Source organism: Egretta garzetta, unplaced genomic scaffold (genome assembly GCF_000687185.1).
Source record: "Egretta garzetta isolate BGI_Z169 unplaced genomic scaffold, ASM68718v1 scaffold310, whole genome shotgun sequence".
Classification (NCBI taxonomy): Eukaryota; Metazoa; Chordata; class Aves; order Pelecaniformes; family Ardeidae; genus Egretta; species Egretta garzetta.
In genome coordinates this window covers 715,500-743,188 of record NW_009258296.1, presented here as the reverse complement: position 1 = coordinate 743,188, position 27,689 = coordinate 715,500, and the positions used below count along the sequence as shown (strand labels likewise).

The following is a 27,689-nucleotide window of genomic DNA, read 5'->3' as shown; positions in this document are numbered from 1 at the left end:
TTCCAGGAGAATCGGATAAACCAATTTGTTTCTGGTAACTTCTCAACACACTCTCTTCAAAGTTTTTATGACTCTTAATGTCCTCAGAAGCAGACGTGAAAATAGGGGCAATATATTTTGGAGAGAGGAGATGGATAGTTTCACTGGGATGAGCCATTCTAACCTAATACTGATTAGGACTGCCTAGTGACACTACTGGGCTCTTTTTGCCAACTTGGATGAGTCAGTCAAAGCAACAGGTAGAGCAGGATGGAAGAGAAAGGTCTAACATTTATCCTAAAGGATACCTCTCTTTAGTGTATTCTCCGGGAAACTGAGTGCCACTATTTTTTGAGAAGAGATCATTAATGACATTTTCCTGAAAATTATGATTACATGACTTTGTTGGAATTCGTACAACAAAGACATCCAAGGGCAAATTTCTGAAATCTGGTCAAATAACGGGTTTATTTCTGACCTTTCCTTCTGCTTCGACAGGAACCAGATTTCCTCAGCTCTACTAAGAAAAAGCAAGTATAATAAGAAAAACTAAATCTTATTCAGAGGAAGCATTAAAAGTAAGTGCTATTTCCTCTTTGCATTTTGTCAGATTTTGGAATGAGTATTTCTTATATGGTGAAGTTTTCGAGTCTGTACATCAATTTTGTTCTTAGGTGTTCCTTGTACAGTCAGATGGTCTATTGCTTTCAATGCAGGTCTAGAAGACAAAGGATCAAATTCTATTTCCAACCTGGCTTAAACCATGTAATCAATTACAACATAAATGATATTATTTGCAATCATTATTAAAAAAATAAAAATGCTATACAATAGGTACTATTTCTTTATTTAAATAGGTAGGATTCTAACATCCCAAATTACTTCCTAAATTATTTAAACAGTCCTCAGGAAGGAATCATTGCTCTGATTTGTTTGAACGTAAATTTATTTGTTTGTATGCTAGCTTTCAGCACCTCAGTCCAAACTAAATTCCTTCAGACATTTTTTAGCAATATTTTCTTAAAAATCCTGCCTGAAGGTTTAAGAGTTTTACTGTATCCCATACCTTCTAGATTAACTGATCAACAATAAAACACAAGCAGGTCTAGTATTTTTAGAACCTTTTTCCTACAAAATAAACAGCCAGTTCTGGAGAATTGTAGTGGCTAAGTCTGTAAATGAAAAGGCAGCATGCTCATTCAGAGACTGCCTCAACACCAACTGTTTATGAAACCAATTCTGAGAGTAGGATGCTGACATAACACAATTCGTATTATTTCCACACACTTATCCAATCATAACAAAGTCTGTGACTTTTAATTTTGCTTACAAGACCTCTTGCTTACTTGCCCCCTAGTTCCAGGAAAAGACAGAAATTTAGTATTCAACCAACCAAAATCAAAATGTAAAAGAAAATAAGGTAATAAAATACCACAGATTTAAACACAGCATAGCTTTCAAAGTACTGTTTTACTCCAAACAATTCTGTTTTTCTCAACATTTTATTAAAAATGTCAGTGTATAAATTAGCGGAAATTATATGGCGCATGTTTGTTAACAACTTCATTATTACCAGTATGTCAGAGTGTATTTTATAAGTTGGTAAAAAAAAATGTCTTTAACTACTTACCATTGATAACCTAATCAAAATCTCCAATTTCTGCTTTAGAATTAAAATTTGTTTAAAATGCATTCCAAACGGACGAAATGTTATACTACACACACACACACACACACACGTTTCAGTGATTAGCTAGTCTATACAACCTCCCACTTTACCAAATTGAGGCTATTTCAGTAACCACTCAGAGGTTTTGCACAAAGAAATCACTTCAGTTTCAACTTAACTTTAAGAAAACTTAGAATATTATTCAGTAATTTACTGGAGCAGGGCCAAAGTGCCTAAGTATAAAGTGGGGAGGGGTTTTCTTCCCACATTTCTTTCTGACATTTACTGTCAGAAAGTTTTTTTCCTTTCAGCACAGTTTATGGGTACACATTCTTTGCATTTATGGGATGGTTTTCATTAGCTAAATTCTATACCAGCAGACTAAATAAAATTGTTGGCCACAAGTACATGTTTAGGATTTATTGGAGCTTCTCATTTTTCTCCTTATTCACTTGGAATGACAATCTGACATCTGCCCACATCTAAATCTCCATTGATAATCATGAAAGACTAGTTGATGGTAAACAAATTAGTCTGCTAAACACTCCTACAGAGACAAGGGTCTTGCCATTTAAGCATGTGATCAAGTTACAGAAAATCTGTAGATAAATGACTGGACTGATTTAATATTATTTTAGAGTTAAAAAAAATATCCAGAAATAATATTATTCTTTCACAAAATTCATGTTGCCAGATGCACAGACTTCTTTGCTTTTCACATATTCCCAGACAGGAAAGCATAGGTTCCATGAAGTTCTCCACACTGTACCTTGATGTAACAGAGCCCTTCACCCTATTCTGTCCTTGAAGCATGTAAGCAGGCTCACCTTCAGTCAGTGTTTGCAGTAGAAGTGCTCAAGTGCTTTACATTAGGCCAATTTCCTTAACTTTGCTTCCACAACTGTAATTGCAATTTGCTTTTTAAAAAAAGTAATAATGGCAAAAATACACAAAAGGACCATGAAAACTACTAGAAAGACCTAACTGAAAAGACCTCAAAACTCCATTCAGACAGATTTGGTTTTTATTTAGAAATTAATCTATGCTATGAATTGTGTTAATCTTGCTGATACATGTAGCTTATTAAAAAGACTAGGCTCATATTCTACCTCTGTTTCTTCAAATGGAAGAAAACTATTACATACTTACATACAATTCAAAACAAACCTGATCCTAATTTCCAAACAATATGCAGTAAAGAAAATTACAGGAAGGAGGGGCGGAGGGGGCGAAGCTGCATTGTTGCTCCCTCACCAATTCAAGCTCAGTTAACTTCTGTGAAACTAGCATAGGAAAAACATGTTGCACTACTACTGTGGCTAAGACCACACAACTTTTTAATGGATGAGTTCCAAAGCCTAAGCTCCATCTGCAAATCACTAACAAACCCCTTGGAAATCATAAGAAAGAAGCTAAAGAATTGTGGGGCTGGCAAGCTTTGAGTCTACTCTTGGCCTCAGACAGGAAAAGCTGTTTCAAATCTCCTGCTCTTTTCTTTCTCCTCTCTCTTTAAGAAACACCCACCTAGAAAAAGTGCTATTACTCTTTGTATTAAAAAAGGGGAGACGTTTGCTGCTGAAATAAAACACACATTTACACTAACTTACAAAAGGAAATTCAATAGCTTTACCAGAGTCAACCGTAAATCTTTTTTTTTAAAGCCCTGTGGTTTAACTAGTCAGAGATTTAGAATTAATTTCCCTCTTCCCTCCAAAATTTTCAAAAGCCAAAATTCAAGCTGTCCACAGAAGAATTCCTGAAATCCACAAAAAAATTATGTGGAAAATTTAAGTTTAGAAAGAGTGGATGCATCATAAAATGGTTTCACTTCTAGTTTAAGCCTGTGAGCTCAGTAATTTCTTGAAAAAAGATAATTCCAAACTTATGCTTTTTTCAATAAAAGTATGTGCCCAATGTCAGATTTTTATATTTCCAACAGGTACATGTTGCAAATACCCAAAGATCACCTAACCTAGGATGACATCCAGGAGAAATTACTTGGGTAGAAATTACACTTGGGTTTGGACTTCGTAAGTACCAAACTGTTAAAAGTTTAAGGGGAGAAAAATGTTAACTGAACGTTTTAGTAAAAAAGCACAAAATACATCTATAATGGTGATGCAAAACCTGCTGGTAACTAATCGTATCAGGCTGAGCAAAAATATCTAATGCCAGTAGAATTTCTTCAAACAGAGATCTCTTTTTGTTTGTCAGTAACAAATCATTATTCTTTACTAGAGCCACCTGGCACTACTAAAGTGCTCTGAGAAATGTCAGCTGACTAGCAAACTGTGACACTTGCTGTTAAAGCTTAAGCCGCCTTGCAGGAAAGCAGAATCCTTAGTTTCTCATTTGTTCTTTGAGACACTTAGTTTTTGTTTATTTTGGCCCAGAAGCCAAGAAATTATTTATACTCATGTTTGCTTGGCATTGTTAAAGAATTACCTATTTGAAAAAAAAGGTCTGTGTTCCCCCAGCCCATTCATATTATCATACTATTTTTAACCAGAAGAATATGGTAATACTTGCAAATTTGCAAACCTTGTAAATTCTCTTACATCCTACCAATGCAATTATCTATAGGTGACTAGAGAAGGTCCAAATCAGCTTTAAAAGTTGATTCACACAGGGGTTATTAGGAAGACTAACAATTTATATTTATAATCTTCAACAGGTTAGAAATGACCAAGAACTCCCTCCAGCTGACCTTCTAAAAACTGAAAGAACAACAACAACAAAAATACTGTCAGTGAACTCAGTAAAACTTGAGGACAATAAACATTGGAAACCAATCGTGTGTTTTGCATGAAAAGCCATCTTCATTCTTAAATGTTCTCTCACCACATTAAAAAGAGCCAGCCCCAATCTCTTCTTGTATGAATATCTCTTAACGTCTTCAATCACCCTCCTGGCCTTTATGAGTAAAATTGTTTTAGAACATATTCTATTAGAACTGTTGAATATATACTATCACTGTATCAACTACTTACTCATCTTTGATTCATCAATCAATTCTAATTTTCACTGCAAACTTCCACCTCCCCTAAAAGTAACCCATTCTAACCACACCTAAGAATCCTGCTTTTTAATGTACTAGAGGCAGGACTGTGTATTAGCAAGTTTAAGAGGCAGAGGTGTCAAATCTTAAGCGAGTATTGCTGAGAGAAGTGGGTTTCCCTAGGTGTGTACCCAGCATCCTCACACACACGTCAACAGTTGGTGCAGCTGAACAAAAGTGTTAAACAATGGTTCTGAAATCACCCCCATTCCTGGCCCACTTATTTTGTGTATGCATAGGACGTACACACTAGGGACAAGAATGAAGAGGGCCAGCAGCTCTGAGGAGCATGTTTCCCTTTCCAGACTGGTACCCAGGACACAAGCAAATTGCACAAAGGACTGAGAAAAGTGCCTTTATCACTCATTACTCCCTTGGGACACACCGCAAAGTAAGCAGACTTGGTTCTCAAAACTGAATTTTAACCAGTAATTTAAAAGTTGAAAGGTCCCATATCACATTAGGAGTTCATTAAGTCATTGGGGTCTAATTAATGATGTCAGATCTTGAAAGTCTGTATATAGCTCACTTAACAGTCTTTTGCTTTCCATTTTGATTCAAAGGAAAATTGACTTTCAACTATCAGTTACCCAGTGAAAGTTAAGACGTTTCTTTCATGATCATTTACATACTTAATTCCACATATGCTTAAATACAATGTAAAAACTCATTTATCAAAACGTATCCTTTCATGTCCATACACTTATATAATAGAATTACAGTATCTGTCCTCTACTGCAGCCAATTTACGTACTCCAAAAAGTCCTGTAAATACTGTGTGAGTATTTGCATGACACCAAGTTTAGCCATTAAAATCTATTTCATGAAACTCAAGATTCCAGATGAGTATACGTCAAACATCAAGGAGGTGAAATCAGCTTCCAAAGCAGTAAACTGGCTGCCAGACTAAAAAAAGAAAAAAACAAACAAAAGTTCCTCTTCATTTTGATTGGAGGGAAAGTGCTGTGCTAATGGCTAAAGCAACAGTAAAACATTTTAGAGAAACAGTAGAAAAAGACTGAGCATCAAAGCAAAAACAAAAATGGGAGAATGAAAACAACAAAGATGAAAGGCTTTTAAAAAAGGATTAAACATTATACAGCACTTCATATAAATGCAGAGGTTACTTCTTATTGCCAAAAAACCAACAAAACATTCAGGTTTTAAAGTAACATACATTTTACACACAAAAAACCCCAAACAGCTTTTTGTATATATTTTTTGTCTGTATATATGACATTACATACTATTTACTTCAAGCAGAACTGATTTTGTAGGAAGCATGACCTGCATGGTTTCAGGTGACAAAAGCAAGCAGCCAGAAAGAGGGGTGAAGGGAAACTACATTTTCTCAAAATTAAAAACCACTAAAAGTCTGTGGAGTGCTGTTTACTTCAGCTCTGTTTTACAAACGCTGCTGCACAGAGAAGAGATTGTCTGAAGTGTCTGCAGCCCATGGCCACCCACACTATGGGAAGCACTATGATTAAAGAGTGTTACGTTCTTCTATCTGCCAGAGAAGTCTGCTCCATGCTGTAATTATTATACTTGCAGTCTTCTTATAAACTATTGCATCTGTTGTGGCAAGTCCCCTTACATTGTTCAACAAGAAAACCACTGAACATGAATAGCAAGTTATTTTTAATGCGCACAAATGGCTAGAAAACTGGATACTTTAAATAATTCTCTTTTAAGTTTATGAAAACCTTTTGCCTTATAGTATAGACAGTGCCATGGTGAAAGCAGATTTACCACTGAAACACTCACCTTAACCTACTTACAAAAAAATAGACTGACACACCACCCTTTTACCCCACATCTGTATGATGAGCTAAGTCGTTGCTTTTAGATCTTTAGAGCATAAAAACTATGTGAGTTGTGGGTTAGACATGTATCTAGAAAGCACAAAAATAGTACAATTGCATCTGTTGCTTCATTAAGTGATTACACATATTGAACAATTCCAATGACCCTATGATTTAAATGCATTATAGCTTCTCCCTTTCTCTTTAAAAATGTTTACTCTTTCATAGTAACAGTAACTTTGAAAGCAATAAAATAGGCCCTAAACATAAAAATAAGAGTAGTTCTCTTAGCACAAAATTTTATTTTGAATTCTGATCTCTGCAATAAGTAGTTACACTAACCAGTGTGCCACCACCTAGCAAAGGAAGGAAGAAGGATGTACCAAAAGCAAGGCTGAATGAAAAAAAAATCAAGGACTGGGTAAAAGCCCACTTGTCTCCACCCACTCCAGACCATTTCCTGAGGAAATGTCTTTAGACCCTCTTTGATATAAACCTTTGATTAGAGGCAGGGGTAAATTACACATACAGTGACTGAGGGAAAGTGTCACAAAGACTCCTTAAGGACCAGAGAAAAATACAGAAAAAATTAATAGGAAAAGTATAAACAAGATATATACTTCAATCGCCATCAGATGTCTTTCATCTGAAGGAATACGCTACGATTTTTGCAGTGATCAAGGTTCCTGATGATTATTTGCACAGGTTAGAGGAGGAATGACAAGCCCTCTTTTCCAAACATACCAAAAAAGCCATAAGATCCCTAAAACCACAAAAGTGAGTTTCAGAAAGTGATTAAGTAACTTTGAACTACTTCAGCCTCCAGAAGACTTAACATTTTCCATTTCTCTCTTGGACGCATGCCCCCTGGAACACAGACCTCCCTCTTCCCACAGCTGCTAGGGAAAACCAGATCCCCTGCTCCACACTTCCACTTCCCTCTTCAACTGGCATTCCCTTCTGATTATTTTGTGGTTTACCTACGATAAAATATTATAGTGATACTATAACAAAGGTAAGAAATAGTCTAAAGCAGCTAGTTATTTATCTTAGTCTGAGCATTATTAGAATTAGCATTCTCCCCTTAGAAAGGGGAAACAACAATAACAAAGTTTCAAACATTGTATTTGTAATAAAACCACCCTAGAACCTATGCTCAATGACTCCGATTATTTCTCAATAATAAATAGCAGGTGATGTATGTTCATGATTTTAACTCAAATATATCAGTTCAGCTCTTAATCTCCCTCTTTCAAAACTGTCTAGATAAGGAGGAAAAAAACCTGTTTCTCAGTATGACCTTTAGCAATTCATAAGCCTTTTAATAGACACATTACCCATATGTGTAATTAATATAGTATTCTTATCTCATAGAGACATCATTTATTGTAATTCCAACATTATTTTAGTATTTTTCTGCATCAAATGGTCTTGGGGCCCCTTTGCCCCTCCGGAATGACAAATGATTTAGGCTCCTCCTAACTTAATAAAGCAGACTAAAGAACAGATCATGAGGTTCACTGTAATTTGTGCACTAAGTATCTTCTTTGTGTTACCTTAAATTCCCATCTCTTAGAAAAATATGAGCTTGTAGATTTGATTTTATAAAGACAAGAGAATACTTAAAAAAAAAAAAAAAAAACAGATAAAAGCTATTTAACATTATATTTGGATTATTCTATCATGTTCCTTCCTAACAAGATTTTCTGAGGTGTCCTTAAGCATTTGACAACATGTGTATATAAATAAAAATATTACATAGCAAGTTTTATTAAAAGACAACAAGTATATTGGCCACAAGATCAAATCAACTCTCTTTGCCTAAGAAGAGACTATTATAATTCCAATGTATAACCTACATCTTCGTGTATAAATTAATGCATCTATATTAAAGTTGGCAATGTTAGAGAGAATGAAGAGATGGAACACCGACTCCTTAAATCATAATGATCTGATTTATATTAAACCAAGTTACGAGAAACAATAGTAAAAGCAAGCCAAAAAATGTTCTTTTATGATGGTCACACTCTCCATTAGTGTTATTCCTTCTCTTCTAAAAAATATAGGATACAGTGCAGTTGCAGTTCTTTGAGATGTGCTGGCATGCAGAGATATATTCCATCAAAAGGGAATTTGAAGAAAAAGGAACATTTTGCAAAAAGAACATACCATACTCTGCTCTACATTGTGGTACATGTGTGACCTCAAAAGGGTAGTATACACCCTAATAAATTTGATTCATACTAGAAAGAAGTTGGTAAGGAAGTTAGTAAATGTTTAACAGACAACAGCTCTTCAGGTTATAAAGGGAAAACCTTCTCTCACTTTTGAGTACTTACCTGAATGCAAATTCATACTGTTGGAAACTTCAGTCCAGTAAAGGATCTTGGAGTTATCTTAGAAAAATACATTCTGCCAAGGACAGTATTGTTTCAGAAAGCCTCCAAGATGACCTATCGTTTGGTGAAGGGATGAACAGAACTGCAGGTAATCATCCCACACATACTGGAATGGGGCCCAACTTCTGGTGAGTGTGCCTGGATCACTTGAATACTTTTGGTCTCCTGCAGTATATCCTAACAGAACTCACCATCTTTACGGACATTTTCTTCATATAAGCATTATGCAGTGTTTATTTCAGCAACTGAAATAAAACAAATGGGCAGAATAACAGAAGTGTTTCTTTTTTAAAAAAAAACTAAATGTGAATAAATATTAAACATGAGTTTTGGAGAAGAAAACAGCCAAGTGAATCTGAGCCAAATATACAGACAGGGAACTACAGCTGGGCCCAAAGAGACTAAGATATGCAAACATTAAACAATCACTGATCCTGCGGGGGGAAAAAAAGGGGGCATGGGGGAGAAGGTTTATCAGTCTCTGACCAACAGATGAGGACAGGAACAGTAAGTTCCGGGCAAAAGAGTTCTGTACATTACCAAAGCAAAATAGTTCACCTCAGGACACCTAGATCCTGGGTCTCCAGCTCATAATCTTGCATCATAAAGAAAAATCAAGGAGAAGTGACAGACAGTGGGTTTGATAACTCACAGTATGAACTACTGCCCAGCTCAGAGAAGATCATGTTTTATCATTCTTTTTACTTAGGCAAAATACTTAAAAATGTTACCCACTATCACCTGGTTAGGATGATCAGCAGACAGGGATTACAAACAGCCTTGAACTCTCAATTGTTAATATCCAAAATTCTCTTAACAGGAGAACAAAAATGTTAAAACTGTTCACCAACTGTGAAATTGTCTCACTGCCCAAGACTAGGTCACTGTAACAATCATCCAGACTAAAGAGGCAAGAAGTGAAACCGGCCCCCTTGGCAGATGTTAAAGGACTCACCATCACAGGAGAAAGGATTTATCCTGGATGCAGAAAAGCTGACTGAGTGGATTAGATATTGAGAAACCAAGTGTACATTTGAAGCTTAAAGGACCTCAGCGTGAAGTCTTGTATAAGAAGCAAAGGCATTTTACTGAAACTTTCAGGTGAGATTTTGACAGTACAGAGTTAATTCCTTCCTAGAGGGAAAGTAGTCATGAACAAACTATGCTAATGGAGATCAAGGCGATCCTAAAGTCCTCCTATTACTTCAACCAAGTGTATCAAAGGACAATACATTTTTCATCATTTACCCAAAGAACCACGACGATCAAAATGTTTGACACATATGTGAACCTGAGCATTTCTGCATAGCAAGTTTTCTTGACAGAAGAGAATAAACCTCCTAAGATACCCACTAATAGGAGCAAGACTTTCACAAAACCCACTGGTACTAAGGAAAGCCAAACATCTGCTTATAGGCATAAGCTATTATGAAGCACTGGTATTTACAGCAAGAAAGTGTTCATAAGGGAATTTGAGATTAGATTTTGAAATTCTGTCTGTGTGACAGAAAAAACTCTCGTTCAAATTACTCCACTAACCAGATCAAATCATCTAGAGTCCCTGTGTAGACTTCTTTCTTACCAATTAGACCAAGCAGAGAATGCTTGGATGGAGAATGTTCTCTGGGATTTCACCTTTGAGGGATTTGGAAAGTGTCTGGAGAGCAGATAAAGCACTTCACTGTCATATACTTTCCACACCACAAGATGCTCCTTTCATCTACCAGAATACTTCCAGTTCCAGCAAGCTTGTATTATATCCTGGCATCCCAGCATTAGTTTATTCTCAATCTCTAAAAAAATGCACTCACCTTTGTGTTTCAGACATTAAATCAACACCTTTGCTTTGGCCATCTGGGAGAAACACACTGTGACCCTTGGGCAGAAGAAATTCACACATAATAATCTGTCCCACTTCCCCACCAGAAGTGTCTTTCTGTCACTATCTGTAGAGCTGTTCCCACAGTGCACATATTGTCCCGTTACCTCTCATATACAAGCAGCAACTGAAAGATACAAGAAAATAAGCTTAATTGCCTAAGTCTTACTAGGACTTTTCATGCAAAGTTTTAGAAACTGTATTCTTAGGTCTTCTAATTCACATCTGCAGAAACCTCACATTGTATCACTCAAAAATAATTCAAGGCCAAAGTAAGACTGAAAGAAATCTCAATCAGAAAACAAAGCAACAAATAATTGCTAGTGTGGCAAACCTCAAAACCAGACTATTTATTTGGGGCCTACTAATACACAGTCGGAATAGTTTTTTCAACTTTTGCTAGTATACAAACACTCTAGAAAAAAAAGCCTTTCAGATACCCGTTTCATTCTGCTCCTGAGATCTAGTCTAAGAGCATGCATATGCATGTATATCAAGAGAGGTGAAGCAGGTGAGGAAAACACAATTTTATAGGCACTGCCATTATTACATTTTTAAACTTCCTTGTAAAACATAAAATCACAGAATCATAGAATGGTTTGGGTTGGAAGGGACCTTAAAGATCATCTAATTCCAAGCCCCCCTCCATGGGCAGGGACACCTTCCACTAGACCAGGTTGCTCAAAGCCCCATCCAACCTGGCCTGGAACAATTCCAGGGAGGAGGCATCCATGACTTCTCTGGGCAACCTGTTCCAGTGTCTCACCACCCTCATTATAAAGAATTTCTTCCTTATAGCTTCTCTAGATCTACCCTCTTTCAGTTTAAAACTATTGCCCCTTGTCCTGTCGCTACAGGCCCTGGTAAAAAGTCCCTTTCCAGCTTTCTTGTAGGCCTGCTTCAGGTACTGGAAGGCTGCTGTAAGGTCTTCTCAGAGTCTGCTCTTCTCCAGGCTGAACAGCACCAACTCTCTCAGTCTTTCCTCATAGGAGAGGTGCTCCATCCCTCTGACCATTTCTGTGGCCCTCCTCTGGAACTGCTCCAACAGGTCCATGTCTTTCCTGTGCTGGGGACCCCAGAGCTGGACGCAGTACTCCAGGTCGGGTCTCACCAGAGCAGAGTAGAGGGACAGAATCTCTTCCCTCAACCTGCTGCCGATGGTCCTTTTGATGTAGCCCAGGATACGGTTGGCTTTCTGGGCTGCAAGAGCACATTCCTAGGTCATGTTGAGCTTCTCATCAACCAACACTCCCAAGTCCTTCTCCTCAGGCTGCTCTCAATCCATTCTCTGCCCAGCCTGTATTTGTGCTTGTGATTGCTCGCTTGGGATTGTTCAACCCATGTGCAGGACTTGGCCTTGTTGAACTTCATGAGGTTCGCACTCACTGGTCTTCAGTTAGACCTTGAGCCATTGACAGCAATTCTTTGAGTGCAACCATCCAGCCAATTCCTTATCCACCGAGTGGTCCATCTACCAAATCCACATCTCTCCAATTTAGCAACAAGAATGTTATGCAGGGCCGTGGCCAATGCTTTGCACAAGTCCAGGTAGATGATGTCAGTTGCTCTTCCCTTATCCATCAACATTGTAACCCCACCATAGAAGGCCACCAAATTTGTCAGGCATGATTTGCTCTTAGTGAAGCCATTTTGGCTGTTACAAATCACCTCCTTATTTTCCATGTGCCTTAGCATAGTTTCCAGAAGGATCTGCTGCACGATCTTGCTGGGCACATGAGTGAGACGGACTGGCTTGTAGTTCCCCGTGTCTTCTTTTTTTCCCTTTTTAAAAAATGGGGGTTATGTTTCCCCTTTTCCAGTCAGTGGGAACTTCACTGGACTACCACTTCTCAAATGTTATGGACAGTGACTTAGCAACTTCATCCACCAGTTTCCTCAGGACCCACAGATGCATCTCATCAGGTCCCATGCACCTTCAAGTTCTTTAGATGGTCTCTAGCCTGATCTTTTCCTACAGTGGGCAGTTGTTCATTATCCCAGTCCTTGCCTTTGCCTTCTGCAGCTTGGGTGGTGTGGCTCGAGCACTGGACAGTGAAGACTGAGGCAAAAAGTCATTGAGCCTTCTCCATATCCCAGGTAACCAGGTCTCCTGTTTCCTTCCAGAGAGGGCCCACATTTTCCCTAGTATTCCTTTTATCACCAACATACCTATAGAAGCTTTTCTTGTTGCCCTAGCCAAATTTAATTCTATCAGGGCTTTAGCTTTCCTAACCAATCCCTGGCTGCTCGGACAGTTTCTCTTCATTCCTCCCAGGCTACCTGTCCTTGCTTCTACCCTCTGTAGGCTTCCTTTTTGTGCTGGAATTTGTCCAGGAGCTCCTTGTTCATCCATGCAGGCCTCCTGGCATTTTTGCCTGACTTCCTTTTTGTTGGAATGCATTGCTCCTGAGCTTGGAGGAGGTGATCCTTGAATATTAACCAGCTTTCTTGGGCCCCTCTTCCCTCCAAGGCTTTATTTCATGGTACTCTATGAAGCAGACCCCTGAAGAGGCCAAAGTCTGCTCTCCTGAAGGCCAGGGTAGTGAGCTTGCTGTGTGCCCTCCTCAGTGCCCTAAGGATCTTGAACTCTACCATTTAATGGTCACTGCAGCATGGACTGCCCTCAAGCTTCACATTCCCCACCAGCCCCTCCTTGTTGGTAAGAACAGGGTCCAGCATAGCACCTCTCCTCATTGTCTCCTCTATCACTTGGAGAAGGAAGTTATCATCAACACACCCCAGGAACCCCTCAGATCGCCTATGCCCTGCTATGTTGTCCCTCCAACAGCTATCAGGGTGGCTAAAGTCCCACACAAGGAGCAAGGTTTGTGAACGTGAGGCTGCTTTTGTCTACAGAGGGCCTCATCCACTTGGTCTTCCTGGTCAGGTAGCCTGTAGCAGACTCCCACTACAAAGTCACCTGTCCCTGCTCTCCCTTTAATCCTGACCCATAAGCTCTTTGCCGGCTCCTCATCCATCCCCAGGCAGAGCTTCACGCACTCCTGTTGGTCACTGACATAGAGGGCAACACCCCGTCCTCCTTGTCTCCCCTGCCTGTCCTTTCTAAAGTTCCTATATCATTCCACTCCAACACTCCAGTCATAGCAACCATCCCACCATGTCTCCACGATGCCAATATGTTCATAGCCCTGCAGGCATGCACACGTCTCTAACTCCTCTTATTTATTCCCCATGCTATGTGTGTTTGCATAGGGGTATTTAAGTTGGGCCCTTGATAAAGCTGACATGGTGGACTAAGAACTACCCAGAAGCCAGGGTGGCACAAATGCTTCTGATCCTTTATTGCTTAAATAAACAGTGGGAAAAACATCAGTTCACCCAGGTATGTTTGCTGTTCTTTAGTCAATTTCATTATTAAACAGACATATCGAGTCTAAAACAAAAAAACCCTGTATATTTAGTTTCACACATAAAAAATAGAACCATGTAAACAGAATCTTGAACATAGAATTGAGAAGCAGTATCTTTTATGTTTTCCCCTTATATCTGGGAAACATTTTTAAATCAGCTTTTACTGCTCAGAAAGCTAATATGCTTCCTCATTATTCCTTGACTCACAAGTCAAATACAACATTCAGGTTTCTTGGATGCAACTGTGATGGCTTGTCAACTTACAAATGCCATCAAAGTCTGCATCTCCCATCCTGTCCACAGTATATAAGCCTATGTGGGATTTAAAATTGGATTAAAATTTTCACTAATGATAAGAACATTAATAATTGCATTGTATAACAATGCAATTTCTAAAATGACAGGAAGTTCCAAGTGCTTCAATGCTCTGACCAATCATGAATTACAAGAATGTCATGGCTTAACCCCAGCCAGTAGCTAAGCCCCACACAGCCACTCACTCTCCTCCCCATGGTGGGATAGGGGAGAGAATTGGAAGAGTAAAAGTGAAAACCTCATAGGTTGAGAAAAGACAGCTTAATGGGGAAAGCAAAAGCCCTTATGCAAGCAAAGCAAACCAAGGAATTCATTCACTGTTTCCCATGGGCAGGCAGGTGTTCAGCCATCCCCAGGAAAGCAGGGCTCCATCACGTGCAATGGTGACTTGGGAAGACAAACACCATCACTCTGAATGTCCCCCCCCCTTCCTTCTTCCTCTATTCCCCATGCTATGTGTGTTTGCATAGGGGTATTTAAGTTGGGCCCTTGATAAAGCTGACATGGTGGACTAAGAACTACCCAGAAGCCAGGGTGGCACAAATGCTTCTGATCCTTTATTGCTTAAATAAACAGTGGGAAAAACATCAGTTCACCCAGGTATGTTTGCTGTTCTTTAGTCAATTTCATTATTAAACAGACATATCGAGTCTAAAACAAAAAAACCCTGTATATTTAGTTTCACACATAAAAAATAGAACCATGTAAACAGAATCTTGAACATAGAATTGAGAAGCAGTATCTTTTATGTTTTCCCCTTATATCTGGGAAACATTTTTAAATCAGCTTTTACTGCTCAGAAAGCTAATATGCTTCCTCATTATTCCTTGACTCACAAGTCAAATACAACATTCAGGTTTCTTGGATGCAACTGTGATGGCTTGTCAACTTACAAATGCCATCAAAGTCTGCATCTCCCATCCTGTCCACAGTATATAAGCCTATGTGGGATTTAAAATTGGATTAAAATTTTCACTAATGATAAGAACATTAATAATTGCATTGTATAACAATGCAATTTCTAAAATGACAGGAAGTTCCAAGTGCTTCAATGCTCTGACCAATCATGAATTACAAGAATGTCATGGCTTAACCCCAGCCAGTAGCTAAGCCCCACACAGCCACTCACTCTCCTCCCCATGGTGGGATAGGGGAGAGAATTGGAAGAGTAAAAGTGAAAACCTCATAGGTTGAGAAAAGACAGCTTAATGGGGAAAGCAAAAGCCCTTATGCAAGCAAAGCAAACCAAGGAATTCATTCACTGTTTCCCATGGGCAGGCAGGTGTTCAGCCATCCCCAGGAAAGCAGGGCTCCATCACGTGCAATGGTGACTTGGGAAGACAAACACCATCACTCTGAATGTCCCCCCCCCTTCCTTCTTCCTCCCCCAGCTTTTATTGCTGAGCATGATGTCATATAGTGTGGGATACCTCTCTGGTCAGTTGGGGTCAGCTGTTCTGGCCATGTCGCCTCCCAGCTTCTTGTGCGCCTCCAGCCTCCTTGCTGGTGGGGTGGGGTGAGGAGCAGAATAGGCCTTGACTCTGTGTAAACCCTGGTCAGCAGTAACGAGAACATCCCTGTGTTATCAACCCTGTTTCCAGCACAAATCCAAAACATATCCTCATACCAGCTACTGTGAAGAAAATTAACTCTATCTCAGCCAAAACCAGCAAAAAGAATAATCTGAAAGTCTAACATAAACAAAACAATATTTTAAAAGGGATCACTAGCTTGTAATTATCCAGAATCTCTTGTATGTTCACAAAAGTCTCCAGAACAGGCAACCATTGGCAACAGAATATTTGGTAGACTGTTTTGGTTTGTTTCTATTTTTATAAGGCATATTTATTTAATAATTGCTCTTAGTTTTAACTAAGAATGGGAAACTTTTATAACATAGAGCAGCTTAAGTGAAAGTATAACACGCAACAGCTAATTCCCAATTTTTACTTCTCATTAGCAACCCCAGTGAATGGTCTGTTCATGCTTACTCTGTAACAGCATTATGTTACACCCATTCATTTGGTTGCAGAAGTCAAGTTTGACTTGGTCCTTCCTTAGAGGAAGCACTCATCTTTATTTGCCATCCTCATGACAAATTTGACAAATTAAAGGCAAACTACTGCATAATACCGCCTTTCTAACAAAACACATCCAGATGGGACCAGGGAAAGGCTGCAACGTTATTACCATTATTTTAATCCCTAACAACATCTAAATTACCCTACTCTTCAAAAACGGTATGCGAGCGCACCTTCCTGCGTGTATGCGGGCTTCTGTGACGTACGTACCGGCAACTGCTTAACACAGAGAGTGCCATCTACTGGTGTTCAGTGGTACAAGTTTTCGCAGCTTACTGCATACGCTTGAGTTGCTGTGCTAGTACCAGAAACAAAAGAATGGATGCTTTGTTGTACCCGACATTGTGGGTAGAGTCTCATGCCCACAGCAAATAAACTTTTGAAATCAGCAGCATTGAAAAAGGTGACAAAATAAATTAAAACATGGGAGCAGCAAAACAAAGAACATGATGACATAATAAAAATATTCCGGAATAGATAGATTTGTCCTGATGACCATACATAAATGGGTCACCATGAAACTGGCTGAGGAAAAAACAGAGGAGAAGAAATACAAAAAAGCTGCACTGCTCAGAGTACTATTTGTAACTTTTAACAGTGAGGAAGGAGGCAGCTTTCTTTTCAGTTCTTTTTTCTAAATCTATTTGCATGATGAGTCTTTCGTTATAACCACTTCAGAACCAAGCATGTTTTCTAAACTGTTTGTGTACAGTGTTAATACAACAGATCCTCAGATACAAAGCCCCCAAGTACTAAAAAAAAAAATAAAAATATGAAGAATTAGTCATTATCATAACAAGTGAAAACACAGGTAGAATTCTTCCACATCTCTGAAATAATTATGGTCAAGAAGAGACAAAAATCACTTCAACTGCATGCACTGTGCATACAGGAAAGCAGATCATGAAATTAATTTTCTTGTTAGTAAGTATCCTGAATTGTTGCCAACAATTTCAGGAATCTTAGCGGAGAGCTCTCACTAGTTCAAGCATCATTAGACAACTAAAACTCAAAATAATGCCACAGAATATGGGCAGGAGTGAAGCTGGCTTCTAATCTAGAGACTACTAGTAAAAGAAAACATTCATCTTCCCTTAGAAAAATATGTATTACAATGATGTGAAATAGAAAGTTCTGTACATATTAATATAAAACAAACATATGTGTAGCTGTATGTAATACAAAGAATGCCACCTACTGGTATGTAAGAATATTCATCACTGTTCATAAGCTAGTAAATAGCTATCATAATAAGCAACAAAGTTGTCATTACTATGTATTGCGAATAACTATGTCCAGTTCCAAACTCTTCCTCGCATACTCAGCATACTGCATTTTAACAAATACATATAAGCCATATATCCTGCAAAATAAGCTTCTTCTCATAGAACAGACACAGGAAGAAAACATAATTTTCTTATTCTAAGATCTTAAGACCTTATTGCGGCCTTTTGGCATTTTAAGGGGACTTATATGAAAGATGGGGATAAAATCTTTAGTAGGGCCTGCTGTGATAGGACAAGGGGTAATAGCTTTAAACTAAAAAAGGGTAGATTTAGATTGGACATAAGGAAGAAATATTTTATGATGAGGGTGGTGAAACACTGGAACAGGTTGCCCAGAGAGGTGGTAGATGTCCCATCCCTGGAAACACTCAAGGTCAGGTTGGATGGGGCTCTGAGCAACCTGATCCAGTTGAAGATGTCCCTGCTCATTGCAGGGGGGGTTGGACTAGGTGATCTTCAATGGTCTCTTCCAACCCAAACCATTCTGTGATTCCATAATGAGAATTATAGAGTCTATCTCCCTTTTTCATCTTCCATTTCACATGAAAGCTATTCTGGATACTTTATAAAGATACAATGAGAATCCCTGTGTTTCTCAAAGACAATCTAGTCCCTCTCGGTTCCTTCATGATTTACTGTGATGCCTTACTATCCTTGTTGTGATAGAAATATTGAAAATGTTTTGGTAACTCATTCCAAATAGAAGCCAAAACACGTGAAAACATGCACGCACACATACATTTCACACTCCCTCCGTGACCTTTTCTTAACATGACTTTCCAGTTTTTTCCTCAGCTACTGTCCACAACTTTCTCATAGTTCCATCAGTCTACTTTCTAACTTATTTCTTGTAATACTTCTGTTTGTATGAGACTTCCTCAGAAGTAACTCAATAATCTTGCAAAGTCCCAGTAAATCAATGATCAACTCCCCTGACAGACAAAACAGTAAGTCCACTTAAATCCTAAAATTCTAAGAAATTTAATTTTGCTGAGCTCCTGTTTTTATAACAGTGTTGTTTTTCTTCTATTCCTGAATATTGTTGCCTAACCAAAATATATGTCAATGAATTAAGCTATTAAGAATGACAAATAGGGTAACACCTGATCAGACAGCTGGATGACCCCAAGACAGGAGCAAAGCAGAACTTGACATCTAAAGAGGAAAGGAAAACCACACACAAGTGCACGTTTATAGTAAGAGGTAACTAAGCATTTCAGTGCAGGTGCATCTGTCCCAAGAAGTAAATCACAAACGTTTCACTGAAAGACCATCCTTTCAATGTTAATTCACCACAGTCTTAGATATATTGCTACATAGAAAGCAAAGGTGTTAAAACCTCATTTTGCTGAAAATTCTGGCACAGATTCAGAAGTAGGGGTGAAAGGTCAGTGCTTCATTAACTGAACCAACTCAATTAAAATTGTAGTTTAATTAAAAAGTCAGGATGATCATAAAAAAAACAGGTCATCCGGAGAACATCACTAAAAATCTCAAACATCCTGTGCTTAATTGGCAGTAAATTTCTCAATCTGGCTTATTTAAGGAGTAGCAATCCATTGCAAAACACTTTAATAGCATTTAATACAATAGACAGAACTTGAAGGTACATCAAAAGATTGGCATGTGGAGGGACAGGTATATGCCTGCCATTCTTCTAGAAAACAAGACTTCCATTCAGATGCTTTAAAGTGCCCTCCACAGGAGGCAAGTGTAACAATACTAAAGGGAAACATCCCACACCAAAAGCTTTGACATTATGTTTTCAGATTTATTACTCAAAATTAAACAAACAAAACAAAAACAACAACAAAAAATACCCCACAAACCCACTTCTACCAGAAACATTTGAGCACTGCTGTACAAGTAGGGGCTTTACTAAACACATACCATATTAAACTAATGGTTTTCAAACATGTTTCCACATTTGCTATTCAAAAAATAACACGATGACATTGAAGTTCTGGTACACCTCCTACTTTCCTGAACAGCAGAGAAACTCCAGCAAGCAACTGTTGCTGTTTTACTGCAAGCACTAAATTTGGCAAAATGGAAATCCTTTGCCTGAAAAGACTATGTTTGCATTCTCAAGAAGGTGCTCTCAAGTGGTGAACTTTGTTCATTGAGTGCTGACAGTGTCCAAAGGAAATAAATAATACGGCCTCTGCTTTCCATTGCTTAGCTCAGCAGAAAATTGTTAAAGAGAGAGAGGCAAAGAGTGCAGACTATAATTCAAAGTCTTGATCTTACAGCAGAAATATCTCAGCAACATTCACAAATTATTAATAGACAAGTCAAAGTTTTAGAGGTTTGGGGTTTTTTAACCAGTTTTAGTATTTTCACAGGAACATTGTTTTTACACAGTTCTGTTGAGGAACTAGAAACTCACTGACACAATAAAATTAAAACTTTCTGAATCAAAATTTTTGCCTTGATTTGGCATCATGCCATCCTCGGTTCAAAAATTACCCAGAATAACACTGGTAAGAGAACATATGTATGAAATCTTATGAACGATAAGGTATTTTTTGAAAATATAACAAAAATAATTTTATACTTCCAGTGCCATTAAAAATTACTCTTACAAAGAACACCTATTACTTTTGCGGTTATTAATATAATGTGGCTTTGCACAGGATACAGATACCCAAAAGAACTACACATTTCCTGAAAGGAAAATTTGGCCAAGCCCAGAAAACACCTCCAAAAAAACATGCCAATGCTGATAGGTCCTCTGCATCTATGTTTAAGTTATTATGTATACACTGTCTTGTTCCTTTATATTCCTTTGAGGGAATGTGAAACATCGAGAAAATGTATCTTACATTTTTTTTAAAAAAGTTACGAAGAGGGATATTAACTGTCCTGTTTTACCCAAATTGAAAAAGGGATGGGCTGTAACACTCTCACCAGTATGTATGGCCTTCCAAAACAATACAACAAAAGCAGTATTTGAAGCAAATTCAAAAGCCATAAATACTTCATAAACACAGTTTATTAATTGAGAGCAGAGGATGAGGTGTGACCAAGTTAATAAAAAGGAATCTGCTTCAGAAAAGCTCTCTAGTTGCTGCAATGTGATCGCAAGAGTAACCTGCAGTGAAAGCAAGCTGTTCTAGCCCCACCAGATAGAAGCCCATGTTAGAACCATGCTTATGGCACAGCTAAAAAACTCTACTCAGAGAAGACCAGCTGGAGAAACTACATCACTTTCCTTCTTAAGAGACTGGTTTCACCAGGTGATGACTGATTTAATCAGTGAGAAATCTGTGGCAGGCATGCTGCATCTGGCTGTATAGAAGACTATGGAACCTAGATTCCAACACTAAATTCAAGATCATAAAAAAAAAAAAAAACTTTCTAACATTTTAAACAGCATCTGGTCCTAAAAACACTGCAGTCTACATTTCATGTTTCAATTAAATACCAAATAATTTCTTTGCATGTTTTATTCTTTCAGAAGACTTACAGACCTGCATGATCTTAACTTCTGAAACTTTACTAATAACGCAGTTCAAGTGAGTGCTACCCTTCTTGTCATTAAAAACAACACAGCTTTGCTATGATAATGGCAGGCAAGTTAAAAAGTAAGCAAGCATCAAATGCTTTTTTTGTTACTTTGAAAATGCAATTTAGTAGCTGAAAACAAAAGACTTGAGATCAGCCTTCCTATCAATGACCTTAGTCAAAGATGCACCGAAAGGCCACAAAGTACTCTTTAGGAACTTGAGCTTGTCATGACAAAAAGCAAGGTGTAATTTAATAGTTGATGTACCTAGCTATAAAAACAAAGGAAAGAAGAATATTCACCACTAACTTGTTTGAAAAATATCACTTTCCAATCAGATATAACTTTGCATTTTGGGAGGAAATTTTTCATGTAAGCTACAGGTAAAACCCATAAAACTAGGCAGCTACCTGAAAAAGGTTTTTTGTTGTTGTTATTAAAATTAAACAGTTAATAGTAAGCATGTAAAGTTGTCTATCTCCTTTACACACTCCCCCCCATTTTTTGGTTGTTTGGGTGGGGTTTTTTTTTGGTTGGTTGGTTGCTTTGCTTTTTTACCTTTTCTTTGTTCTATTGTCAACTGAATGTACACACAGCGGTGCTAATTGATCTGGTTTGTGCTGGCTTATACAGTGAACAACTCTACTTTAACTCTCAGCTGCAGGGCCAAAGGACAAGGCTACTGTGAACGTCACTTCTGCAGAAGCTGAACAGCAGTTCCTATACGTAAACCTCTTTTCCACAACTCCTGTGTCCAGCATGTATGGACCCAACAGAGCCCCATTCTGTGGGGTCATGGATGGCTTTCCATCCATATCCTCTAAGGAGAGGTTAAATACCTTAGATAATCTATCATTTCATTCCAAGTACAGGAAAGATTTCTGTAATATTAAAAACCTTTTAAATAGCATTCAAATTTCAGAGCTTTATTTAGAAGTAATTTCTGGATTTCAATTCCCTTTACGCCATCCAGCCACAAAACTAGCTTCCTTCCCATGCCTAAGAATTTATTTCAACTATATATTTTAGACCTCTGGCCATTTTTTCCATAGTGTAACCCAGTGTATTTGGCATCTTCTCCTCCAGAGAGTGAATATCATTGGTGTAAAGAGCTCCTGCCACATTACAAACAAGGCTGAGGTCAGATCAAACCATGGCAGACGTTGCTCATCCAGTCAATATGAAAACAGGTGATGCAAATCTCGAATTATGGCTCTCAGCAAATGGGTCTTGATCCCTTTCTGTGACAATTTTGTAGTTTAACCTGGCAGGCAGCTAAGCACCACACAGCTGTTTGCTCACTGCCCCCCAGTAGGATGGGGGAGAGAACTGGAAAAAAGGTAAAACTTGTGGGTTGAGAGAAAGACAATTTAATAGGACAGAAAATGAAGATAAGATAATAATAATGATTAAAAAATACACAAAACAAGTGATGCACAACACAATTGCTCACCACCAATATCCAGCCAGTTCCTGAGAAGTGGTCGCCCCCCCACCCTGGCCAGCTCCCCCCAGTTTTGTTGCTCAGCATGACATCATATGGCATGGAATACCCCTTTGGCCAGTCTGGATCAGCTGTCCCAGCTGTGCCCCCTCCCAGCTTCTTGTGCACCCCCAGCCTACGCACTGGCAGGGCAGTATAAGAAGCTGAAAAGTGTTTGACGTAGTGTAAGCACTGCGCAGCAACACTAAAACGTCAGTGTGTTATCAACATTATTGTCATCCTAAATCCAAAACACAGCACTATGCCAGCTACTAGGAAGAAAATTAGTTCTATCCCAGATAAAACTAGGACAAACAATCTTTTGAAACACACATGGAAAACAAGTTCAGGAGGAAACATTAAGTATTCACTAGGTGAGTCAACACACTTACTGTATGGGGTTTTTTTTTATATAAATCATTATCACACATAGCAAAAGAAACCCTCTAAGTGTAGCAAAATACCCAAGTTTTCTGTTCAAACTATAAACTATTCAACTTCTGTACAAACAAGCTTGATATTCCTTATATCACAGCTGCTGGTGACTAGAATTACCGTGCTAATTAGGAAAAGGACATAAACCCACTTTCTTCAAAAAGCTTTGTGATGATGTGCACTGGACAGCAAGAAAATGAGAAGAACTAATGACTACAGAAAAAATTTAGTAATACCCCTTCTTTTAATCTCAGCTTTTGCATTCTTATGCTGTGCATTTTACAACCTCCCTTACCTATCCCTTTTTTTTTTTTTAATTAGAAGTTTTCCATGAGCTGTTTCTTTCCCTCTAATCAAAATACGAAAGTATTTCTTTTCAGATTATACTATGCTACATCACTTTCGGCAGCTAGGGAAGTGCTGAACAATAAGAATAGCTGGTAAGATATGCTTGTGCTTTGAACTCCTCCATGCCCTCTTCCCTATCGCTTTTAGGTTAACTCTCGACCCACCAAGACACAATGACTACTAAGGTTGATTCAAACACACAGAGTGGGTGAAAAATTCCTGCAGGCTACAGTAAGGCTTGAATGAAATGCTTACATGTTAGTCCCAATCTAAGACAGCTTCAGGTGGCAGAGCTGCCAAAAGAGACAGTCCCACCTTCATCCATCTTCAACTGTTTGTTCTGATTTACTTAATACTTTTTCTTATATCAGCAACACCATCAGTTCAGTTACACCAATCAGATAAGGCAACTGATCTAGATTAAAACAACTGGGTTTTTCCCTCCCAGAAATGGAAGCAATCTGTAGAAGATTGTCTGGGTACAACTCTCCCTCACCACTTAACATCATTAATGCACATGCTGCTGCTAATAGCAAATGACAATTTTTTCTCCTTTGATAAGTAAGTACATGCTATTGTGCATCTTCTATGTCATTATGAAGAATATATCCAACCAGCAAGACTACATTAGAAATGGCAGAATGGTTTTTTGCATCACTTTACTTTGGTATTCAAGCATTGCCACACTGTGAATTCCAAGTATGCTAACCTCAGGAAAAGCCTCTTGAAAGACAGGAAGAAAATACGGGTGATTTCAATTAGTATTAAGCTGTTAAAAAATTCCATGGTGAATGGTACAGCCCACCAAATAGGTACATGCAGGCACCCAAAGGCATCTGAAAGATTGTGAGAACTTACTGCTGAGAACTACTGCACCTAAATCAACAATACTACATAGTTAAACACAGTTATTTACCAACATAAACATCTGCAGTATCATTACCGATTTTATAATAATTTGTACATCCTAGTATTACATGCATACCTAGATAAACTGACACGTACAGAGTCAACTAGTAAGAAAGAGATTAACTGCTTAGAGAAGCCTGGAAGTACCTTCAGCTTTAGCAGCCATGTACATAATGATCAGGCTGCTACATTCTCACTAGTTGTGAGGACTACAAAATATAAAAAAAATATATTAACAGTTCCATTAATATTTTTAATCATATTTTGATAGGCATCCATGGAGAACACAAGGGCGTAAAATCAACAACACTGCACCCTCAAATTGCTTTTCAGCAACATAAAGCATTAAGCATCAATGTGCTGCAAGTTATTTACATGCTGATGTGCTTTGTTAGTTCAGTGTGGAAATATATAAAGTATGAACAGATGTGCCATGCAAAACCCTAAATTTGGGATTAAAGTTAAGGATTCATTATTCTTTAAGTCACTAAACATAAATCCACACACAAGCACTACCCTTCCCCACTCTGACTGCCTTTGAAGAAAGTTTGGATACAATTAAATTCTTCATAGGCAGGAGATAACACAAAAGCAAAAAAGAATAAAATTAAAGAGCAAATATAAGCTGTTTTCAGAAGAAACTGTGGCATCTTTCCAGGTTTTTTTTTAAATCCTAATTGAAAGGTTCTTTTTTTTTTTTTTTAATAACACTTGCTTCCCTTCTGATTTGTGGTTATTGCTATTCACAGTTACTAGACTTAGTGAATCTATCAAGTTAAAAGCCATCAAAACTACCCACTTTAAAATGCCACATCTTTTTAATATTTAAAATGACAGATTAGAACTGACTGTTTTATAATTAGAGTGATATATACTTTGACACAATATGTATGCAAGTTGTGTTTGGAGCAGCTTCTTAAATGACAGTGTCTCTATGTTATAGATGTAGCACCTTTAAATAATCAATTTAATTCGAAGCAGTCCTGGGAAGGATTCATTCACTTACTCTTATCCAGCTGTTTGCCTTCAATTCCACAGGGTTCTGTGGTTCACTGCTGTATAGACAACATAAGCACCACATCAGAGTCTTCTGGCTTTCATCTGCAAGAAAAAAAGCAAGTAAGTATACGTTCAGAGAAAAAAAAAAAGAAAAATCCAAAAAGCAAAACACAGACAGAATTACACACAATAATCCCTATCCATCCACAGAACTAAAGCCCTAAATATCAGTCTCAACTCATAAGGCTTTTATTCTACCAGATTCACACCACCCGTTTAATGTTATTCATATGTAGTTCTTGTGTAATCATAGCAACTTAAAAGGTATCAAAGAGTTCAAAATCTAAATAATATTTACGTAGTCATAAGAAACATGCATGACCTAGTGATTCATTTACATAAATAATACTTGAAGCTATCATGAAGGAACTTTCAATTCAGTATCTAAATAATAAAATTAACAATAAACAATCACCGACAGTAGTAAAATAGTTATTACATTGCATCCAAAGCTTGCACAACTGAAGAATGCTCACTTCTGAAAATGTTAAGTTGATGAAGTATGAAACCATTCATAACAAGAATGTAATTCATTGAGTTTTCTGTAAGAATGTGTTAATATTCTCCATTCTTCAGGAAAATGACATTTCTGCAGACAGCTGATGGAAAAAAATCCTATTGTGATTTTCTGTTCAAGATCAGATCAGGTTTTACTTAATTTTAACCACTGTTGGAAATTAGTTGCCTTCTCTAAAAACCTACTATACTGAGCAATACTGTCACTGCTCAGATGCACAGATATTCTTACAAAGGAGCTGATTATTTGGAGTAAGCAGTTGAAGACCCATTTAACTCATGACTATTTCCCACAACTTTGTTTTCAATAGGCTTTTTTTTTTTATTTTCTCTGGCAGATATCAAGAGTCTCTACACTGAATTTCACCCCAGAATAAAACTGCATGATTGTAACAAAAATTATGAAAACTGAATGTAGTATTGCAGCTCTGATATAATATATACCTAATAAGCGATACTATTCTTGTTAAAAACAATACAAATGAGTAATACCACATGAGTTTTAGAAATTATATTAGGAGACAATTTGATTATCAAGCTCAACAAATGATTTCTTTTGTTTTCTGTGTATTTGTTATCCAGGATGTAATAGACAGTATTATTAAGAAGTGTTTTTTTGGCAAAGCCTAAAGAGAAAATAAAAGCTCCATTAAGCAATGCCTGTATTTTCACCAGGTGATCAGAGAAGTTAATATTGATTTAAACCAGTATTCCTCAATAAATGTCCAACATGCCTGTAGGCCATTACTGGCCTCCCACTGACTAACATCTCTGCACAGAAATGGTTTCTCAAACATACACATTTAAATGAGTACAGTTTGGGGTATTCTGCCATTGTGTGTTCAGGGATTATTTTTTTTTAATACAGATTTTTACAAGGCTTATATTTTCCTAGGTTATTTAAGATTGGAGTTAAAAAAGACATCTTGCATACTGCTCAGCAGAAATTCCAAGTATCCTTATACTTTGATTGTAGCTATAACCAACTAGCATTTAGACATCAGCACTAAGAGGCAACTCTATCTCCTTCAAAAAACATTTCACCTAAACTTTGATATGAAATTATATGGGAGGAAAAATAAACAAATACTGTTTTATTTCTTTATATGACTAGATGATACCTATTTGCTTCTTAGAAAATTAGTATTTTAAACATTATTAATTACTATTCCTAAAATATTGTCTGTTCATAAAGTCTGGCTTTTGTGATAAATTTCAATTATATAAATTGTATTTTTAAAAAAGTCAAACTATACAGAAAGAGATGGGGGTGGTGGTGGAAATCAAGTCCAAATCACCTATGCCTAACAAAGTATACACAGTTCAGCTGTTCCTTCTTTTGACTCATCCTATTTATACTGTATATCTATAGTATGCCATTAAGTCATTTTATGTGTTACCGTTTTCTTTTGACCTAAAAAAATAAAAAGGTGAAAAAACAACATTTTAATTAGACTTCTGGGTGAGAAGACTTTTTGCTACACATGATGACTTGTTGCATACTATAAAGTAAATTACATATATTGGTGCCTGTCAGAAATGTAAATCAGTATGATGAAAGCTAAAGTGATGAAAACAAAGCTTAGAT

General features: G+C 37.6%; 1 protein-coding gene across 1 annotated transcript in view; it reads right to left on the bottom strand.

The window, feature by feature from the left end:
* The window catches only part of FANCC (FA complementation group C), an 86,279-nt gene that overhangs the window by 36,513 nt on the left and 22,077 nt on the right, over nt 1–27,689 (bottom strand). The window contains exon 4 of the mRNA XM_009638412.2: nt 25,533–25,627. Within this exon, the coding sequence (XP_009636707.1) occupies nt 25,533–25,627 (95 nt within the window). The remainder of the gene's footprint in view (nt 1–25,532; nt 25,628–27,689) is intronic.